General features: G+C 40.8%; 3 protein-coding genes across 3 annotated transcripts; all 3 read right to left on the bottom strand.

The window, feature by feature from the left end:
- Positions 1-7,758: 7,758 nt before the first annotated feature.
- LOC106368384 (helicase sen1) lies at positions 7,759-12,269 on the bottom strand. Its single transcript, XM_013808332.3, has 8 exons — positions 11,629-12,269; positions 10,958-11,533; positions 9,488-10,859; positions 9,156-9,411; positions 8,857-9,073; positions 8,333-8,670; positions 8,123-8,231; positions 7,759-8,018 (listed from the first exon to the last, which is right to left on the bottom strand). Exons 1-8 carry the CDS (start codon positions 11,758-11,760, stop codon positions 7,983-7,985), a joined length of 3,036 nt encoding a protein of 1,011 aa, XP_013663786.1. The 5' UTR covers positions 11,761-12,269; the 3' UTR covers positions 7,759-7,982.
- A 5,157-nt stretch (positions 12,270-17,426) lies between these two features.
- LOC125582219 lies at positions 17,427-19,217 on the bottom strand. The gene is made up of 2 exons (XM_048748797.1): positions 18,509-19,217; positions 17,427-18,352 (listed from the first exon to the last, which is right to left on the bottom strand). The coding sequence occupies exons 1-2, from the start codon at positions 19,215-19,217 to the stop codon at positions 17,427-17,429; spliced, it is 1,635 nt and encodes a 544-aa protein (XP_048604754.1).
- Positions 19,218-19,259: 42 nt separating this feature from the next.
- On the bottom strand, positions 19,260-20,096 carry LOC111203247. Its single transcript, XM_048747816.1, has one exon. It carries the CDS (start codon positions 20,094-20,096, stop codon positions 19,260-19,262), a length of 837 nt encoding a protein of 278 aa, XP_048603773.1.
- Between the last annotated feature and the right edge of the window lie 50 nt (positions 20,097-20,146).

The raw sequence follows: 20,146 nt of genomic DNA, 5'->3' as shown, positions 1-20,146 counted from the left end.
TACCATAAATCTCTCATTTCTAAATTATATATTTCTCTTCCCAGTTATTCGTCTCTCTCTCTTCTTAATGGACCATATATATTTACTACATCCTTTGGTTCCCATACAATATGATTAAAGAAGCAATATTGTTCGCCATTAAGTTGACCCAAAATTTTACCAAAATATGATCTGCAAAGAGCCTGTCAGGATTGATACTACGAAGTTGTTGAAGGCTTTGGTACAACCTTCTATTGAATTCATAACTCCCCTCTGATTCCAACATAAAAGACTCGTAATGTCTAGTGACCCAGTATATGATTATTACAATATCTTATAATGAATTTAGGCTCATACAAAGAAACCAAACAGACACACCAACAATAATAAAAGACACTGACCCGAAGACTATTCATACAGCTTATTAAGACCAAACAATAAAAAACTATATGTTCTCCATAACCGTATGTGCTCCATAACCGTGACCTAATCTGTTCCAATTACAGTAGACTCGTTGAGGTATGATGAAATCTCATGTGAGTGAGGAAATTATCTGTTGGGTGCCATAAGTATATGTTATGAATCAATCAACCTTCCATGATCTGAAGTCCAGATATAGACCTCACTTTTTGACAAATTCCCAAAGTCTTGAATAGATGGAGAAGACCATCTAGCTTGATCGTTATAGTCATCTTTGTTAGTAGCACCATGCCCCCTCTGTTCTACTAATATCCCTCTTTTTGATCCTTTGTTTTGCCCCCATATAAAGGTCTTGTAAACAAAAACAGAGTCCATGTATTCCAAAAACTTCGTTCTTTTACTTAGGTTATCAAGAAGTGTTGGCTTAAAAACAGAATCCATGTATTCCAGAGGTTGCAGAATATATATATATATATCCCTTAAACCATTTGATCCCTAAAAACAATTCCTTAGATCATATTCCAAATCAAATCCTACTTTGCACAAGTAAAGAGACACAAACCTTGACAACCTTGACACAAACCATTATTAACCGTATCCCACTTATACTCCCATAACTCAATCCCCTGCAGATAGCATCCTGAAGATATGCCCTTAGTGGCTTGGATCCCGTTGTGTATATCCCTTTGAAAAAAATCGATTGTCCCAATTCTCCGAGTACCAAAATCTCCCCTCAAGAGATTTAGACTTCTCCTGATATTCATCTCTAAATCGGACTGTTCCCTGAACATCCGTGTGATGAGAAATCCATGTCAAAACCTCCTTAAACCCTTCTCGGTCACCAAAACGAGGTTAGAGACGAAGAAAGGATTGACGGAACACCGATGAAGAACAAAGATTATCTCCAAGAACCCTAAATCTTCATGGATAGAGAGAAGAACAACGACGGCTACGACAAGATAAAAAAAGTATTAGACTAACCCAATACCCTTTAACCGTGTTTTTTTACCTTTTGTTTTTACTTTTTTTAAAAAAATATTAATTAATATTAAATCAAGTACGGAAATTATAATTTATACTTAAATTCATATTAATTGATTAATTATAAGGGTATTATGGTATTAACAAGAAATAAAATCCTATTTTCCTAAAAAAAATTCAAAAAATCTTATTGAGAAAAATCTAAGTTGAAAGAGTTTCTTTTTCCTAATTTTTCCTATATTTTTCTCATTTTATACATTTTGTGTCCTTAAGTCAACATTTAATTAGAAAATCTCATCTTGATATTTATATTATGGCCATGTTCATTTAGCAATAGCTAGCAGCAACGACCAGCGACAGCAATTAAATATCGCTATTGTTGATTGTTTCAATGTCGCTGCCGTTGGCGATTAGTGCTCTATTGTTCGGCTAGTGACCTCTGAGATTAATCGCTAGCGACAGTTGTGTTGGGGAAAAATATGGACACACGACACGAGCGCAGCGGAATGTGATCGATCGTGTTTCCCCTGACCTTGTGTGAACCTGTGAGAAAAATACTTCGATGATAGCAGGATATAGTATAAGCAATAACTAAATGAGACAAGCACTTTTTACGTGGAAAACCTCCTCGATGTGAGAAGGAAAAACCACGGGACCGTAGTCCACTCAACAATCCACTATATAAATGTATGTGAGTATAACTACGTCCTCACTGTTCAACAACCTGAATAGAACAGAACAGAGACTGAAGTTACAAAGAGCTATCTACAACACAAGAACAACAACAACAAGAGAGCAACACAAAGCTTCAAAACCAGCAGCAACCAAACGACCTCAGCTCACAAGGGTTCCGGTAACCACAGACTAATCCCACCGTACAAATCCAAGATAAACCAGTCAACAACTCCTCTGCCAAATTTCAGCTCAATAAAAGAAGATCTCACCGTCGGATTTACCAAACACGCAAGACAGCACTGCTGAAGAACTGTGACGACCAGCTTCACTAAAACCCAGACAACAGAAGATCCAACCGCTGAAATCCAAATCCCTTTGGTGAACCTTTAACTCACTGACTGAAGAAGCTTCCCACAAAATATCGGCCCGATCAGGATCCGTTTGACCCTCCAAATCTACCTTGACAAACCCAGACGAAATTCTGCCTCCTTTCCTCTTTTCTCTCTTTTGTCTTTTTGATTCTTGTAAGTCTCACCATAAAAATTAGGTCAAGAGACTATATATATGTGTCTCACTAACCCTAAGAACCTCCAAGGCCCAATAATAATCTCATGGACTAATACCAATGGTCCAACTTCCAAGTTTGGTTATCACCAACCAAACCCAATGGATTTCCTCCATCTAGAAGGAACCCAACAAACTCCCCCTCCGACTAGGTGGAGAAAACAGCCATTCCAGCTATCCCTCGGCGTACTTCAAGCTTCCCCCTCGGCAAAGACTTTGTCATCATATCAGCTCCATTATCATCCGTATGAACTTTCTCAAGTTCCACTTCCTTAGAAGCAACCACATCTCGTATCCAATGATACCTCCTCTGAATGTGTTTTGATTTCGAATGAAATGTAGAGTTCTTCCCGAGACAGATGGCGCTTTGACTATCACAAAGCAACACATACTTTTCTTGCTTGAAACCGATCTCTTCAGAGAAGTTCTTCATCCACAACAACTCTTTACAAGCTTCAGTTGCAGCAATGAACTCTGTCTCAGTGGTAGATAGTGCAACGCACTTTTGCAGCCTTGACTGCCATGCCACAGCTCCACCCGCAAATGTTACCAAGTAACCCGAAGTAGACTTGCTAGAATCAACATCTCCAGACATGTCAGAATCAGTGAAACTAACCAGTAAAGGCTTCTTACCCCCAAATGTAATCTTCAGATCAGAAGTCCCTCTGAGATATCTCAAAATCCACTTCACAGCATTCCAATGTTCTCCTCCTGGATTGGAGATAAACCTGCTGACAACTCCAACGGCGTAAGCTAAATCCGGTCTTGTACAGACCATGGCATACATCAAACTACCCACTGCCGAAGCTTATGGAACCTTCGCCATATCTTCTTTCTCCACATATGTCTTCGGACTTTGTTGACTGCTCAGTCTTAAGTGTGGAGCAAGAGGAGTACTCAACACTTTAGACTTGCCCATGTGAAACCGCTTAAGTACTTTTTCAATGTACGTCTCCTGAGACAAGTGAATCAGCTTCTCACCTCTGTTTTGAACAATTCTCATACCGAGAATCTATTTCGCTGGACCCATATCTTTCATGGCAAAGGACTCACTGAGCTGCTCTTTCAGCTCCTTAATTTTGTCCATGTTCCTGCCCACAATCAACATATCATCGACATACAGCAACAAGATGATAAAATCATCCTCACCAAACACCTTCACAAATACACAATGGTCTGAATCAGTCTCAGCATAACCATGCTCCCCCATAACAGACTTGAACTTCATGTACCATTGCCTTGGTGCTTGCTTCAATCTATAAAGGCTTTTCTTCAAGCGGCAAACCAAATTTTCTTTGCCCTTTTTCACATAGTCTTCCGGTTGTTCCATGTAAATCTCTTCCTCCAAATCACCATGAAGGAAAGCAGTCTTCACATCCATTTACTCAACCTCTAGATCAAGGCTCGCTGCCAATCCAAGCACAACCCGAATGGATGACATCTTCACAACAGGAGAAAAGATTTCATCATAATCAATTTCCTTCTTTTGGCTGTAGTCTTTCACAACCAATCTAGCCTTGTGTCGAGGTGGCAAATTGTCATCCTCATGCTTAATTCTGTACACCCACTTATTAAGCAGAGCCTTCTTACCCTTAGGCAATTCCACCAACTCAAAAGTATGGTTCTCCTCAAAAGAATCCATCTCCTCATCCATGACTCCAAACCACATATCCTTGTGTTCATCATCCAAAGCTTCATCATAGCTTTCCGGCTCTCCCCCATCAGTAACTAAAATATACTCACTAGGATCATACCTTGTCGACGGTTTAAGACCTCTTTTGGATCTTCTAACAACAGTAGGTTGGTTCTCAGCAGCTGGTGTCTCACCATGATCGTCACCATGATCACCACTGCTATCTTCATGTGCGGGAGCATCTGCACTGGGTGTATCATCCTGAACCTCAACTTCAACCTCACCGTGGACCGATGTAGAAGGAGTAGCCTCTAAATCAATCAAACTCTCATAAACCTGAGCTGGAATTTTGGACTTGTCAATGTCCTTAATCGTTTGATCTTCCATGAACACAACATCTCTGCTCCTTACGAGCTTCCCTTCAACGGGATCATAAAATCTGTACCCGAACTCATCCTGACCATAACCGATGAACACACACTGTCGTGACTTCATCTCAAGCTTCGGTCTCTCATCCTTGGGAATATGAACAAATGCCTTACACCCAAAGACTCTCAACTGACTGTAAGAAACATCTTTACCAGTCCAAACCCTCTCTGGAATATCACCATCCAGTGGAGCACTCGGTGACAAATTCAGCACATGAACCACCGTGTTCAAAGCTTCTCCCCAAAAAGTCATCGATAAGCCTGACTGTGAGATCAAACACCTCATCCTCTCGACAATCGTCATGTTCATCCTTTCAGCCAACCTATTCAACTGTGGAGTCTTAGGTGGCGTGAACTGATGCCTTATTCCATGCTCTTTGCAATAAGCATCAAATGGTCCAGAATACTCTCCACCATTATCACTGCGGATACACTTTCAGCTCCTTCCCCGTTTGTCTCTCAACCAACGCCACAAAATGCTTGAAATATCCCAACACCCGATCCTTCGTCCTCATAGGAAATACCCACAACTTCCTTGAATGATCATCAATGAAAGTCACAAAATATGATGCGCCGCCAAGAGATCTTGTCCTCATTGGACCACACACATCTGAATGTACCAAATCCAGTACCTCGGGTTTCCTAGAAGGCGCAGAAGACTTGAAAGACACCCTGTGTTGTTTTCCCGCAAAGCAATGCGAACACTTCTGCAGGTACAAACAAAAGATTCTTGGAATCACCTCATTCTTAGACAACACAAACATTCCCTTCTCACTCATGTGACCGAGTCTCTTATGCCATAACTCCATGACACCATCATTCTCCACCGCATTAACAGCGTCTTTGGAGACCTTAGCTTGCATCCAATAGAAGAATGAAGACTTCTCACCTCGAGCCACAATCAAAGAACCGCGAGAGAGCTTCCATTTACCACCACCGTGCAAACTGAAATAACCCTCATCATCAAGTCTTCCCGTCGATATCAGATTCATCCTAATATCAGGAACATGCTTAACATCCTTAAGCACCAACCTAGTACCAAGACTAGTCTCCAAGCAAATATCACCAATACCAGCAACCTGAGCCAAACCATCATTTCTCATCTTCACGGAACCATAATTACCCTTAGTATAGGTAGAAAACAAATTCCGCTGTGATGTAGCATGAGTAGTAGCTCCACTATCAATCACCCAACTGGTGTCCTAGCATGCGACATTAATGGCATCACCCTCAAGAAGAATGAGAAACTGATCTTCGGTGACAGTCACTCGATCCACCTTTTCTTCTTGATTTCCTTGCTACTTGGTTTTCAACTTCCAGCAATCCTTCTTCGTGTGCCCTTTCTTATCAAAGAAGTAGCACTCCATATTAGCAAATTTATTAGATTTGCTCCTGCTCCTGTTCTTGTCCCTCTTGGGATCTCTTCTCGAACTCCTCCCCCTTGACTCAGTAACAAAGACATCTGAACGCGAACTGCTAGCATTCGACTGTCTTCTTGCTTCCTCATTAAGAACACTGTTCTTCACTGAATCCATCGAAATGACACCTTCCGACGCGGAGTTACAAAGAGACATCCTGAAAACCTCCCAAGAATCCGGTAAAGTACCGAGAAGCCACAGACCGTGAATCTCATCATCAAACTTGATGCACATATCAGACAGCTTGTTGAGCAATCCCTGAAACGCATTCAAGTGATCCGTCATCGGAGTTCCCTCCTGATACCTCAACTCAATCAACTTCTTGATCATGTACATCTTGTTGTTTCCGGTCTTCCTAGCATACAACTGCTCCAGCTTCTTCCACAAAGAACGAGCATCCGTCTCAGTCTCAATATGATGCAACACATTATCATCTACCCACTGCCTTATCAACCCACACACTTTGCGATGCAGCAGCTTCCACTCTTCATCCGTCTTCTTCTCAGATTTCTTCTCCTCGAAGACTGGAACATGGAATTCTTTAACAAAGAGCAGATCTTCCATCTTGCCCTTCCATAGATGATAATTAACACCATTCAAGCTTATCATCCTGTTCGTATTTTCCATCATTCTCAAAGGCAACAATAACCCGAAGTTATCAAACCCAAAGCTCTAAAACCAGTAGCTCTGATACCACTTTGTTGGGGAAAAATATGGACACACGACACGAGCGCAGCGGAATGTGATCGATCGTGTTTTTCCTGACCTTGTGTGAACCTGTGAGGAAAATACTTCGACGATAGCAGGATATAGTATAAGCAATAACTAAATGAGACAAGCACTTTTTACGTGGAAAACCTCCTCGATGTGAGAAGGAAAAACCACGGGACCGTAGTCCACTCAACAATCCACTATATAAATGTATGTGAGTACAACCACGTCCTCCCTGTTCAACAACCTGAACAGAACAGAGACTCAAGTTACAAAGAGCTATCTCCAACACAAGAACAATAACAACAAGAGAGCAACACAAAGCTTCAAAACCAGCAGCAACCAAACGACCTCAGCTCACAAGGGTTCCGGCAACCAGAGACTAATCCCACCGCACAAATCCAAGATAAACCAGTTAAAAACACCTCTGCCAAATTTCAGCTCAATAAGAGAAGATCTCACCGTCGGATTTACCAAACACTAAAGACAGCACTGCTGAAGAACTGTGACGACCAGCTTCACTAAAACCCAGATAACAGAAGATCCAACCGTTGAAATCCAAATCCCTTCGATGAACCTTTAACCCACTGACTGAAGAATCTTTCCACAAAATATCAGCCCGATCAGGATCCGTTTGACCCTCTAAATCTGCCTTGACAAACCCAGACGAAATTCTGCCTCTTTCTCTCTTTTCTCTTTTTTGTCTTTTTGATTCTTGTAAGTCTCACCATAAAAATTAGGTCAAAAGACTATATATATGTGTCTCACTAACCATAAGAATCTCCAAAGCCCTATACTAATCTCATGGACTAATACCAATGGCCCAACGAGTTGGTCTATTGTTCGGTTAGTGATCATTGCGATTAATGGCAAGCTCCTTTTGCTATATCGTTCGTTTTGCTACTTATGTTACTAATCGATAAAAAATATTTTGTTTTTGAGAAACACATTTTGAGCGACTTAACAATCTCATTTGCCTCAGTTAGAAAATCTGAACAATAATATTGGAGAACAGAAACGAAGTTTGCTTTAAATCCACCCACGCACAAGAAGCAAACTACACTTTGTTTTTCTTTTTAAGGAAGAAAGGAAAGAAAGAAAAAGTCGGCTTGATACTCAGGAAATACTTTAAAGAAGAATCAGTCTCAAGATCTTTGGAGTAGAGCCTTTCTTCTAATCGTCCACACATTCTTCATCTTCCATCGTTTCCTGCAAAACAGAAACAAAAATTAGCAAATATGATTAGAATTGCATTTATACAAAAATTCCTGAATTTTGAAAAGATTCATCAAAGAAGTCTTGCTTGATTGTACCTCTGCTTCATCCAAAACACTCAACAAAGCAAACGATCTTGATACATCGCTTATCATGTCATTCTTTAAGCAAGACTTGACCGGCCATCTCATTGGTACAACAACATTCCTGCATCAATACATACAGAACAAAAAAAACTAGATATATATCTGCAACGTTCTATCTTTTGTTTCTTTCATAATCAAACCACAAAAAATAACTACACTTACCCTTGAGAGCATATGTATCTGCACCGTTCTATCTTGAGTTTCGTGTATCTCTTGTAATGCTTCTCTAGACATTTTTCAGCACAAGAAACGTCAGAAGATGGCAAAACATGCCAGATCTTTAAAACTTGGAGATAGTGATTCTGTTTCTTGATAATGTCTACTGTCCAAATGAGGCTTAAGCCGTCATCGATATCCTCTTGTCTAAACAGATTCTCACTCTTTGAGTCTTGTTGAAACTTCCCATTTGATATCTTTTCCAAAACGCTCATAACTCTCTTGTTAATTTCAGAGTCTATGATAGTCTCCAGAGATTTCAAGAACTCGTTGGTAAGCAAAACCTGTAGGAGAAAAGAGTAGAGAAGTAAGAATAGCAGATTAGTAATGTAAATACTTTGTTTCCATTATAAGCAATGAAAGAAATTATATATGAAGACACTTAATACACACACAAATGGATTACAAAAAAAAATTAGAATTTTGCATAGATAACCTTAAAACATATGATAAAAAGAGAAGAATAATACCTTCCATATCGAATTCTCAAAGGAAAGAAGCTTATTGCTTTGAAGCTTAGCAAGATCATCAAGGGCTGTTGCTGATCTTTTAATACACTGAGCTAATGATTCATCATCATATGCGTCATGAAAACAGTGTCGTGCCTTAGCATCATCTACTAACCGACTCCATACTGATTTATTGTTGGTCAAAGTCGACTCGTTTCCAAGAATCCATAAGCAGAATCTACAAAACGAAGTTAATGGATCAAGAACAACACAAAAACAGTTTCACAAAATTAGCATAAGTGAGATAAGTGTTTAGATACCTCGCACGTGTGAGTGCTACGTTGGTTCTTTGTTGGTTAGATAAAAAACCAATGGCTCCTTTACCGTTAGACCTAACGGTTGAGACTATTATAATATCTTCTTCACCACCTTGAAACCCATCTACAGACCTAACACTCACTGTGAATTTCTCACTGGTATCATACTTTTTGCCTATCTTTTCTTGAATTGCAAACACTTGAGCCTTGTAAGGTGAAATCACACCAACACTTATCGATCTTCCCGACTTTCTTGATACTGCCAGATTAATTAGTATCACATTATCAGACACCAACTTTAAAAAACCAATCAAGAATCAAGATTAGTGTTATACCTGAGTACAGCTTTGACAAAATCTCGTCCACAAGAGAGACCTCAACGATGTTTTTCGAACTGAACCCTTGTCCAAACTGCTCTCTTCCATAGGGCACGTTGATGAAAGAGTAAGGCCCATACATTTTCCCAGGGAGAAACTGTTTCTCATAACTTCTCACCCTGACAGAAGGAGCATCCAAAATCTTCATACCATAAAACTCTCGGTTCGGGAAAATACTAATAGAAGGATGCATCCGGTACTGCATGTTCAGCAACTGCTTCTTGTGACCCAACAACACCAATCTCTCAAACAAGCTCCTCCCAAGATCAGCCTCCGAAGCAATCTTGCTTTGTATCATCGCAGGTAACTGCTTCTCGTCGCCGATTAGAACAGCGTGTCGAAGCCCTGGAAGCTGCAAAGGAATCGCAGACTCGCATTCTTTTAACTGAGCAGCTTCGTCGATTACGAGGAGTTGTATCGGACAGCTCATGTGTAGCTTGGCAGAGCTCGACGCTGTGCAGAACATCAGATACGCGTTTTCTAAGCAGAGTCTTTGAAGTCCGAACTTCCCTATGAAATCAGGAAGTTCGATGCTTTCGCAAATCGATCCTAACATCTCCACACAATCTTGCTTTCTTGCATCTTCTTTCCTGGAAACTCTAACGACATCTGAAACTTTCATAGCTCTAAGTAGATCATTAGTGGCATTCATTTTCTCCGCTACTTGAAAGGAGAGCGAAGCAGTTGGTAGATGCAGACACAAAGTTGAGAACTGAGAACGCAAGTCCGTCCTGAGTTTACTAAACCTCTTTTCTACGAACTTTTTAAACGAAGGACGACGCTTGTCATTCTCGATGAAGGATTGGCGATACACTTCTTTTGGATCAGTGAGCAAAGAGATCATGCGTTGAACATTTGCTCTCCATCCAGTTAAAGCTAGAAAGCAGTCATAGAGCTCATCAACTCGGTAATCGAGGAAAACATCAAAAAGGTCCTCCCGATCATCGATCTTCATCCTTTCTTTGTTGCCAAACAAGACAATATCTCCAAGACCGTATCCACCAAGCCTCAATGACTCGGAGACTAGTTTCACAACCCTTGAAGCAACTTCCAGAACAGCTATGTTAGTTGGAGCGCAAGTCAGTGTCCTGCATCTCATTTTAAAGAGGTTTAAAAGCAGAACGCTTGTTGTTTTCGTCTTCCCGGTCCCTGGTGGTCCCCATATAAGTTTGATATTGTTGGAGTGGCGGCAGTTTTTGGCTTCTAGACAACGCAAAATCGCTTCCTCCTGAGATGTATTCAGTTTGAAAGAACGCAGCCTTTTCTCTATGTGATTTGGCATAATATTCTCACTGTTTTCTTGGCAAGAAACACAACTTTCACCACCAACCTACACAAGAAACAGAGTTTGTAAGAATTGAATTTTATTTGCTTCAGGTGAATTCATAATTATTACTTTTACCAAAAAAAAAGATTCATAATAATTACCTCATTGTTGCTTTGAAGTACTTTAGATATAAGCTTTAAGTTTCCACCTTCAGGATCTGGATGCAAGGCGATCCAAATACGAATATTGGTCATCATGTTGGTCAAATAAACACAAAAGAGGCTTAGGCTTTTCTTCACACCCTTGCCTTTCTTTCTTGTTTCCATGTGACCTTCCTCGAAAACGATGGGTTTCGAAGCCAAAATAGTAATCAAATGTGGGTTATCTTCGTTCACTCCACAAACAAGAGCAAGCAAGTAAGGCTCATTGGAACATCTCAAGTCATCGATTCTATAAGGCTTGTTATCAGTCACTGCAACGAGATCGTTGAACTCCAACAGTTTCCCATCTCCCTTGGTCGTATTATCAGACACTGTCTGCAAAGTAACCTCGTAATAAAGATTCTTGGGAGGTTTAAAATCTTTGGCTGGCTTGATTTCCCAAACTTTGAAAGCTGGTGCTCTTCTCAGAGTTTCCATACTTGACAACAAAGCAGCATGTGTCTCTTCGATGATCGGATTAACAAATGACTTAAAATACTCTTTGCTTGACTGGAATGTGTTAGGGATCTTATCAACCTATTAAACCAAAACACACAGAAAATCCACTAAGCACCTACGCAAAGAGGTAATAAGGGTAAATATATCTTAGGTTTCTAAGAAGAAAACAGAACCTTTCCTTTGTAAAGCTTTGAGTTGAGGACATCACGAACAGACCATGAGAAGACAACATCCACTAGATCTCTTCCTTTGATGATTCTCTCCTTCTTCTCCTTCTTTTCCTTCACTTCCCACAGTCCCTGCATTTTTTTTTTAACTCTCACTGCAATCACAAGACTTCTCAGTTTCTTCCAATTCTATGCAAATATATTTATTAGATCTTTTTACACAGAGAGAGATACATTTATTCCAAAAAGAAGATGAAGAAATACTGCAAGGAGGGAATCGAACGGTTGAGTGTTGGAAGTCGAAAAGATATGTGGTTTGTATCTATATTTTTTCCTCCTCGGTAAGGAAAAGAGAAATCATATACTTTTTTACTTTTAAAAGTTCAAATACCATAGTACAACTTTTTTATAATTTCTAACTAGGTTTAGCTTTCTCAATTCATTCAAATACTCCAATTCTTTGAGATCTTTTTTTTTTTTTTTCTGTTTTACTACATTTCTTTGAGATCTTTCTTTCTTTATGCAGGTCACAACAACCTCTAATTTATATATCTACTATCCTTGAATAATACCTGCTAGTCAAAACATTCCAAAAGCTCCTACGATAATTGCGAACGAAATTTAAAGTAAACTTTATTAACACCGAGACCCTTTTTACAAAAATGAGGCAAATAATCTGAACCCGAAAATCTGAACCGAACCCGATCCGATAAAAATGAATCTGAACCGATCCGAACCCGACATAAATACCGAATGGATCCTATTTTTTGGTATTTTGGGTTATGGGTATTATCCGAACCGAATCCGGACCTAAATGGATATATCCGATAAAATCCGAAACATTTAAAATCACAAAAAGAACTTCTACCAAATATGATCTTAATTCTTAATATGTATCCAAAATACTTTAAGATATTATTGAACTTCTAAAATAATTATCTATTACATGAAGGTTGATTGTGGAATGTGGCGATTGAAACCCGAAGGTTTTAGAATTTGGTTTTGTTTTCATTGAATAATGTTTCTCATTTCATGAGAATTTAGTTTTTGTTTTATGATTTCATTTATTTGGTTTTCTTTCTATCACTAACTATGTTTATCTTTCGTTTGATTTTGAATGATCACGTTTGATGTTTTTTCTTATTTTTGAATCGATTTTACTTATGTTTTGGCTATTAAAATATGTACAAATCATGTATTTTAAATCCGAAGAACCGGTTTCATTTATGTTTTAGTTACAAAATAGGTACAAATCATGTATTTTTAAACCGAAGAACCGATTGAGACTCGAACCCGAAAGTACAATGGGTTACACCAGTTCTTTGAAGATTTACTAACTCCGACCAGAACCCGATAGAACCCGTACCTGTTCCGAACCGAACTTTTATATAATCCGAATGAGGTTGATTTTGATAAACCCGAAAAACCAAAACCCAAATGGATAAAACCGAAACCCGATTGGGACCCCGAATGCCCATGACGTCTAAAACTTTCTATCGACATCAACGTGATTGATTAGGATGACATGTACAGTATATATATAGCATAACTTTATTGCTTTCCAATTTATTATCCTTTCTTACATTTTTGTTTTTAAAAGTGGTTCTGATGGCAACCGCGGTTTTCGTAATATAAGCGGTATGGAATTAAAATACGGGACGGTCCAAAAAGGTTGTTCAAAAAAAAAAGAGGAAACAAAAATCGAACGAAAAGAAGTTGTGGGACATAAACTAACACATACAAAAAATCTCACTAGTTAAAAGCAGGATGCCGACTTTCACGATTTTGTCTAAAATACGTGGAAATCTTCTTAAAATTGAAAAAAAAAACCCGAATCTTCCTCAGTTTGAGGGAATTAATTATAATATCTAAATTTATCTTTAAAAATAACAATTTTCTAAATATTCGTGCTTTTAAGCAAAACTACATACAATTAGAAACGGAGGGAGTATTATTTATAAATATACTAGGGCCGGTCCGCACTACGCGCAGAATGTCATATATTTGTGTATGTTTATTTGTAATATATTTTTATTAGCCTCAAGATTTTTAATATACGGCTGTCTATTTATATGGTATTATGTTTTGTTTATCCCTTATATATTAATTGAGAAACATTACAACATTGTTTTGTAGTCATGTGTAACTATGAGAATGAAATTCAGAATACTTTAAAAAATAGGTTGATCCATCTTAATTTTATATTATATTTTTTATTAAACTAACTATCAAATTGATAAATAGTGTACAAAAGAATATTCTCGCACTTTTCATAAATAAAAGATACAAAATTACCTAATATGATTAACATATATATATGACAATTAATGATTATGAATAATAAATATTTGATAACAATTTTTGTATCTTAGCTATTTTTTGCTTAATTTTATATTATTAAAAGATATTAAACAATTACATTAATCATATAATAAAAAAATAATTTTTTACTCAAATTATAGAAACAAATTTTATTTAAGGATGGACCATGAAGTCTTATTTTCTACTCAATTTATAGAAGCAAACTTTATTATTTGATTGTAGTAGTAACATAAGTTACACCGGTCGTCAATGTCGTAGCCGTAACATGTAATTGTTAATCTTGTACTTTATTTTTTCGAGTAACAGTAAAGTTTGGTGACTCTCATCCTTTTTTTTTGGTAGGAACCTGGGAGAAAAGGACTCTCAGTATTTATTTAATAAAAAACTTCAGACTACAAACGAACTTGTCGAGGCCGTAGAGGTCCATCCACATCTTCTTTCAAAAGGCTAAAAACATCCAAAGGTGCAGTATCTAATCTATGAAACCCAAACGGAAAAGAAAAAGCAAGGTGAGTCAAACCATCAGCCAAGTGATTTGCTTCCCTATACACGTGAAGAATTCGGACTAACCAGTCCCTTGTTAAAAAGCCATGGCACAGCCGTACCAGGAAAGACAGCGGGTGAGTCTCACCAATTCCCATTGTAAGGAACTCCACCACCATCTTAGAATCCACCTCCACCTCCAGCCTACTAATACCTTTCTCCCATGCAATGACAAGTCCATAGTAAACGCCCCACAGCTCTGCCAAAGGAGCAGAGCACCTTCCTATGTTAAATACGAATCCACCACACCACTCACCATCACCATTTCTCAAAACACCCCCTGCAGTTGCCAGTCCCGGGTTACCATGAGAGGCCCCATCCGTATTCAGCTTCATCCATCCCACACGGGGTGGCGTCCAACCTATCATGATTTCAGTTCGATCACCTCTGTCCCACTTCCTGCTCTCCGCATCCTTTGCTGCCATCACTTATGTCGCCAAGTTCCGTAAGAACTTAACTCTGTCTTTTCAAAGTCGGTTATCACCAAACACATTTCCACATCTCCATTTCCACCCCCACCAAACAGTTAAGGAGAACGTCGTAGCCCAGGGAACTCCACTACCCTCTTGCGTATCACTTAGATTCAGATAAAATCACTCAAACAATGACATTGAAAAGAAGGCTTGTCTCTTCCTAGTTGGGACGAGACGGTCCCAAATTCCTGACATCGCAGGACAGTCTCTAAGCACATGCAAGATGGTTTCGATTCCTCCTTTGCAAATCTGGCAAACATCCGTTCCACTTAGATGACGTCGAAATCGCTCTGTGTTCGTCATTATTGCCTGATTTCCAACAAGCCAGAGGAACATTTTTACTCTCTCAGGCGCCACCACACGCCACATTCTTTTAAAGAAGCTTCCCATTTGTGGCCGTGGAGCATCATCTCGTGTTATCAAATTGTACGCAGTTCTCACTGAGAATTCTCCCTTCGGTGTCTCTCTCCAACCCAACCGGTCCTGCGCTCCTGTAATAGTGTCGACCACCACTGCCGCGAGCTCCTGCCTTGTCTCCTCGCTGATAAAGGGGGCAATTCTGGTAAGGTCCCATCCCCCACCATCCACCCATAACTCTCTCACAGTTATATTCTCAAAACCCTCTGGAAGATCGATGATCGCGGCCTCTGAAAGTACTTGACCCGACAACCACTTGTCAGTCCAAATTTTGATTCCCCTTCCATTACCAATAACCCAAACATGCCCCTTCACCACTACTTCCCTGATCCCCAGTACCATGCTTCTCCAAGTAGACGAGGCAGTCTTCCCCACCACTCTCCACGCTGGATCCTGAATGTCACGTACTACGTACTTGCCACGCAAAACTCTGGCCCATAGACTCTTGTCATCATGTAACAGGCGCCATCCTACTTTGGCAATCAATGCCTTGTTCATGTCTCTCGACACTCTGATCTCAAGCCCCCCATCAGCTTTGGGCTTGCAAATTTTATCCCAGGAGACCAGATGCTGACCACTTCCCCACACAAAACTTCTTGACAGACTATCTAGCTTATCAAGAGTACTGGCTGGCAGACAGATTGTGCTCATCTGATGTACCGGTATTGATGATAAGACCGCCTTAGTTAGAGTAACCCTTCCTGCGAGGCTTAGAGTTTGTTTTTTCCAGCCTGATAGTCTTGAAGCCACTTTCTCCAGGACCTCCTCAAAAGTATCCTTATTTATTCTCTTTTGTAAGATCGGCATTCCCAAATACTTCCCCAGCTCCCTTGTCGACGCAATGCCACTCTCCCGACTAATGTATTCTCCTCTTTCTCTCGAGACATTGCTAGAGAAAAATATTTTGGACTTTGGGAGACTCACTTTCTGCCCAGAAGCTCTACAAAACGTTTCCAACACTCTTCTTATCACTCGTACTTGCACCACAGATGCTTCCGCAAACAGAATTAAATCATCTGCAAAACAAATATGTGAGAGTTTCGGCCCTCCTCTCGACAGGCTAATAGGCTTCCACTTCTTCTCCACTACTGCTTCATCTATCAGATGGCTGAGCCTCTCCATACATAGTACGAAGAGATACGGTGATAGGGGATCTCCTTGTCGAAGCCCTCTCGATGGCTTAAATGATTCTGATTTCTCACCATTCCACAGAATACTCATTTCTGGACCAGCAACGCATTCCATTATTCTCCCAACCCAGTATGCTGATAAACCAGCTGCCCTTAGTGTGTTCTCTAGCAAATCCCAGTGCAGTCTATCATACGCTTTCTCCAGATCCAGTTTCAGGATCATCCAACCCTTTCGCCCCTTCTTTCTTCTCATAGAGTGAACAGCTTCTTGGACTATGACAATGTTATCAGCACTAAGCCTGCCCGGGATGAAACTAGACTGAGCAGGACCAATCAACTTATTCATGATACCCTTCAACCTCCCGACCATAGCTTTTGTTATCACTTTAAACAGCACATTACAGAGACTGATCGGGCGAAACTGAGTAATGCTCTCTGGTTTGAGTATTTTCGGAATCAAGACAACTAGAGCATCATTTGTTCCTTCCGGTAATGTCCCAGTCTCAAAGAAATTAAGAACAAACCTAACCACAGAGTCACCTACTGTTTCCCAACATCTTTGATAGAAGACTGGTTGGAAACCATCTGGTCCTGGCGCCTTGAAACTTCCCATATCTCTAATCGCCTTCTCCACTTCCTCTGCAGAGAATCTCTTATTCAAAACCGTATGTTCTTGGCTAGTGATACGCACAAATCCCCTCATAGGTAGGTCATGGGGCTCAGTCTCCACGTCTTCCAACGAGTATAGCTTTTTAAAATAGCTAACCGCAAGCTCCTCAAGCTCTCGAGCCTCCGAAATCCACTTGTTCTCATCATTCTTTAGCATCTCCACTTTATTCCTCCTTCTCCTAATGATCGTTGACATATGGAAAAATTTGGTATTTCTATCCCCGTGAGCAACCCATTTCTCCCGTGATTTCTAAAACCAAATAAGTTCTTCCTGTTCCAGAACTATTTCAAACTCCTTCAGAAGCTCACCTTCTTTTACCAATAGCTCTTCTGTTTGTTGCAGATCAATTTGTTGTTGAACTCTCGTAATCTGCGAAACCAAGGACTCCTTCTTCTTTTGAACATTCCCAAAAACCTCCTTATTCCATTGTTTCAGTTTTACTCCCAGCCGCTCTAGCGCCTCTCTGGTGTCGATGTCCCGATTCCACGAGGCTAGCAACAACTCTTTGAACTCACTATGCTGTAGCCATGCTGCCTCAAACCGGAAAGGGCGTCGACATGCATTCCCTTTGGTCTCTGGCGTGAGTTGTAGATACAACGGGGCATGATCCGAGGCCAAGAACGGTAGATGTGATACTTTTGCCTCTTGCCACTTCAGCCTCGACTGAGCACAACATAAAACTCTATCCAATCTCTTGGCGACGAAGGTACTTTCTGTCTTCCCCCTCTTCCATGTATACTGGTTTCCACTAAAACCCATATCAATGAGCGACATCTCATTTATCCAATCTCCAAAAATTAGTGAATCTTCAGATAGTCTCCCATTCCCACCGCTTCTCTCATCCAATCTCACAATAGTATTGAAATCACCCCCAACGAACACCGGCCCATCAACATTTTGAATCACCTCTCCCAAAGCAGTCCATAGACCACTTCGACGACTCGGCGTAGGAGCAGCATACACGACAATCAAATTGATCACCTCGGTCCCACTTCCTACTCGAGCATAGATAAACTGATCAGAAGACTTAACAATCTCCAGCTCTCCTACTTCCGATCTCCATAAAAGCCACATACCACCGCTCTGGCCACACGCATCCACTCTAAAGGAGTTCTCAAACCCCAATCTCTGACAAATTCTACCCGCAGCTGCTCCACTAGCGTGCGTTTCAAATACTGCAAGTATATCAGTATTAAATTTCTTCACCATATATCGGATCGATCGACGGAATTGGGGTTTATTTGCTCCCCGACAATTCCAAAAAATGCACTTCATCAGATTTTTATAGTCTACACCTAGAATCACCGGGGCAAATCGTTATGCCTCCGTACCCGTCAACGCCTCTCCCACTTGCTCCACACAGGAATCCGATGTAGCAATCTGGGGGGTCTCCATCTGTGCAATTTGCACCTGCATACTCCTCTGCTCCTCAGCATGATCGGGATTCCTCTCCTTCCCTTCTGCGTCACTAACTCCGGTGAAGACTCCACCCGGTCGGCCGATACTCTCTTTCTCTACTCTCAGTCTCTTTCCACTAGCAGGCATGTCGATCCCTTCTGTAGTTGGACCGTATACCAGTCCACGTGTAGGCCCAATCAGTTTTGATTTGGGCTTTTGGGACTGTGTACTTCTCATATTACTTGCTTTCCTTACTTTAGGTCCCAATCGAATTGAGGCCTGATTCTCTTCCTTCTCATTTGCTACAAACGTCATAGTCTTCCCATGCACCCTACTCGGACCTTTCCAGTTTAGGTTCCTGGTGTTCTCATTTTCTTTATTTCCTTCCTTTCTCACACCAACCTCCGCAAGCTCCTCCTTCTCCCCCTCATCCTCCAAACCTCCAAACCGATTTGACACGCTAATTTCCTCCAACACTCCCTCCTTATGTACTTCCCGTGTTCTCCTTCCCCCCACACTCCGCTCCTCCTGACGTCGCATCGAGCCCCCTACAGTTCTTGATTGCTCACGCTTCCTCCTCGCCTGTCTCACCTGAGTAAACTCTGTCTCCCTTCCCATGGATTCAGGCCCAGCATGCGTCATAGTAGGACTAGGCACCGGGGCAAGAGCTCGCTCCGTAACATTCTATGGACATGCGTGGACAAGATGTCCAAACATACCACACATTGAGCAAATAGCAGAGATTCCCTCATATGAGACGTAGTACCTCTCACCATTTACCATCACTGACCCCTTTAAAGGCTTATTCAAGTTCACCTCTACACAGATTCTCGCATAACGAGCTCTCTCGAATTTCAAGGTTGTCAAGTCCACTTTGATTGGTCGTCCTAGCCCCTTAGCTATGCCCATCAATATTGTCTTATGGTAAAAGTTCACTGGAATATGAGATAATCGAACCCAAACTGGCGTCGTAACGATCTCATCCTTCAACGGATCAAACTCAGGAGACCATGCTTGCACCATAAGGTAACTACCAAACGCCCTCCATGGACCTCCTGATAATGCCGCCATGTACTCTTCCTCTAACTCAAAACGTACCATAAAATAGTGTCTTGGGAGATCCATCACAAACATCGACCCTTTAGGCTTCCATAATTCTATGAGTTTACGTCTCAGGCTCAGAATTGGAACGTTTCTTCCCAAAACCCTAACAATCATGCACCTCTTCCACAAGCTATTCATTGCTGTCAACACTTCCTCTCCTATTGTTATCACCGGTTCTCCATCTTCCCCGTTCGGGAACTCCAAACTCAATTTCGACTCCATAAATCTCTCATCAACAACTTCCTCTGGTACGGGCATCCCTCCTTCGCTGCTTCCTACTACTTTCCTCACCCATGACCCAGGAACATCCGGTGGATCCCCCGGCGGCCTCTCCTTCCCACCGATGTCCTCCATGGTTGCGTCCTGTCCTCCCTCACTCAACGTACGAAAGTCGCCTCCCAAAACCCTAGCCGTCATTACAATTTTTCTAATTGGTGACTCTCATCCTATGAAGTGATTTTTATGAG

This window comes from Brassica napus, chromosome C2 (assembly GCF_020379485.1).
Source record: "Brassica napus cultivar Da-Ae chromosome C2, Da-Ae, whole genome shotgun sequence".
In the NCBI taxonomy this organism is placed as follows: Eukaryota; Viridiplantae; Streptophyta; class Magnoliopsida; order Brassicales; family Brassicaceae; genus Brassica; species Brassica napus.
Note: the sequence above shows the minus strand (reverse complement) of the source record. Positions and strands in the feature narration are given on the sequence as shown.

Coding starts and splice junctions, on each gene's coding strand:
- LOC106368384 (XM_013808332.3), bottom strand. CDS start 11,760: ATGCAGGGACTGTGGGAAGTGAAGGAAAAGAAGGAGAAGAAGGAGAGA. Junction 9,074..9,155: donor GTAGCACTCACACGTGCGAG/GTATCTAAACAC, acceptor TTCGTTTTGTAG/ATTCTGCTTATGGATTCTTG. Junction 8,232..8,332: donor AGATACATATGCTCTCAAGG/GTAAGTGTAGTT, acceptor GTATTGATGCAG/GAATGTTGTTGTACCAATGA.
- LOC125582219 (XM_048748797.1), bottom strand. CDS start 19,217: ATGACGCATGCTGGGCCTGAATCCATGGGAAGGGAGACAGAGTTTACT. Junction 18,353..18,508: donor AGTGGGAGAGGCGTTGACGG/GTACGGAGGCAT, acceptor ATATACTTGCAG/TATTTGAAACGCACGCTAGT.
- LOC111203247 (XM_048747816.1), bottom strand. CDS start 20,096: ATGACGGCTAGGGTTTTGGGAGGCGACTTTCGTACGTTGAGTGAGGGA.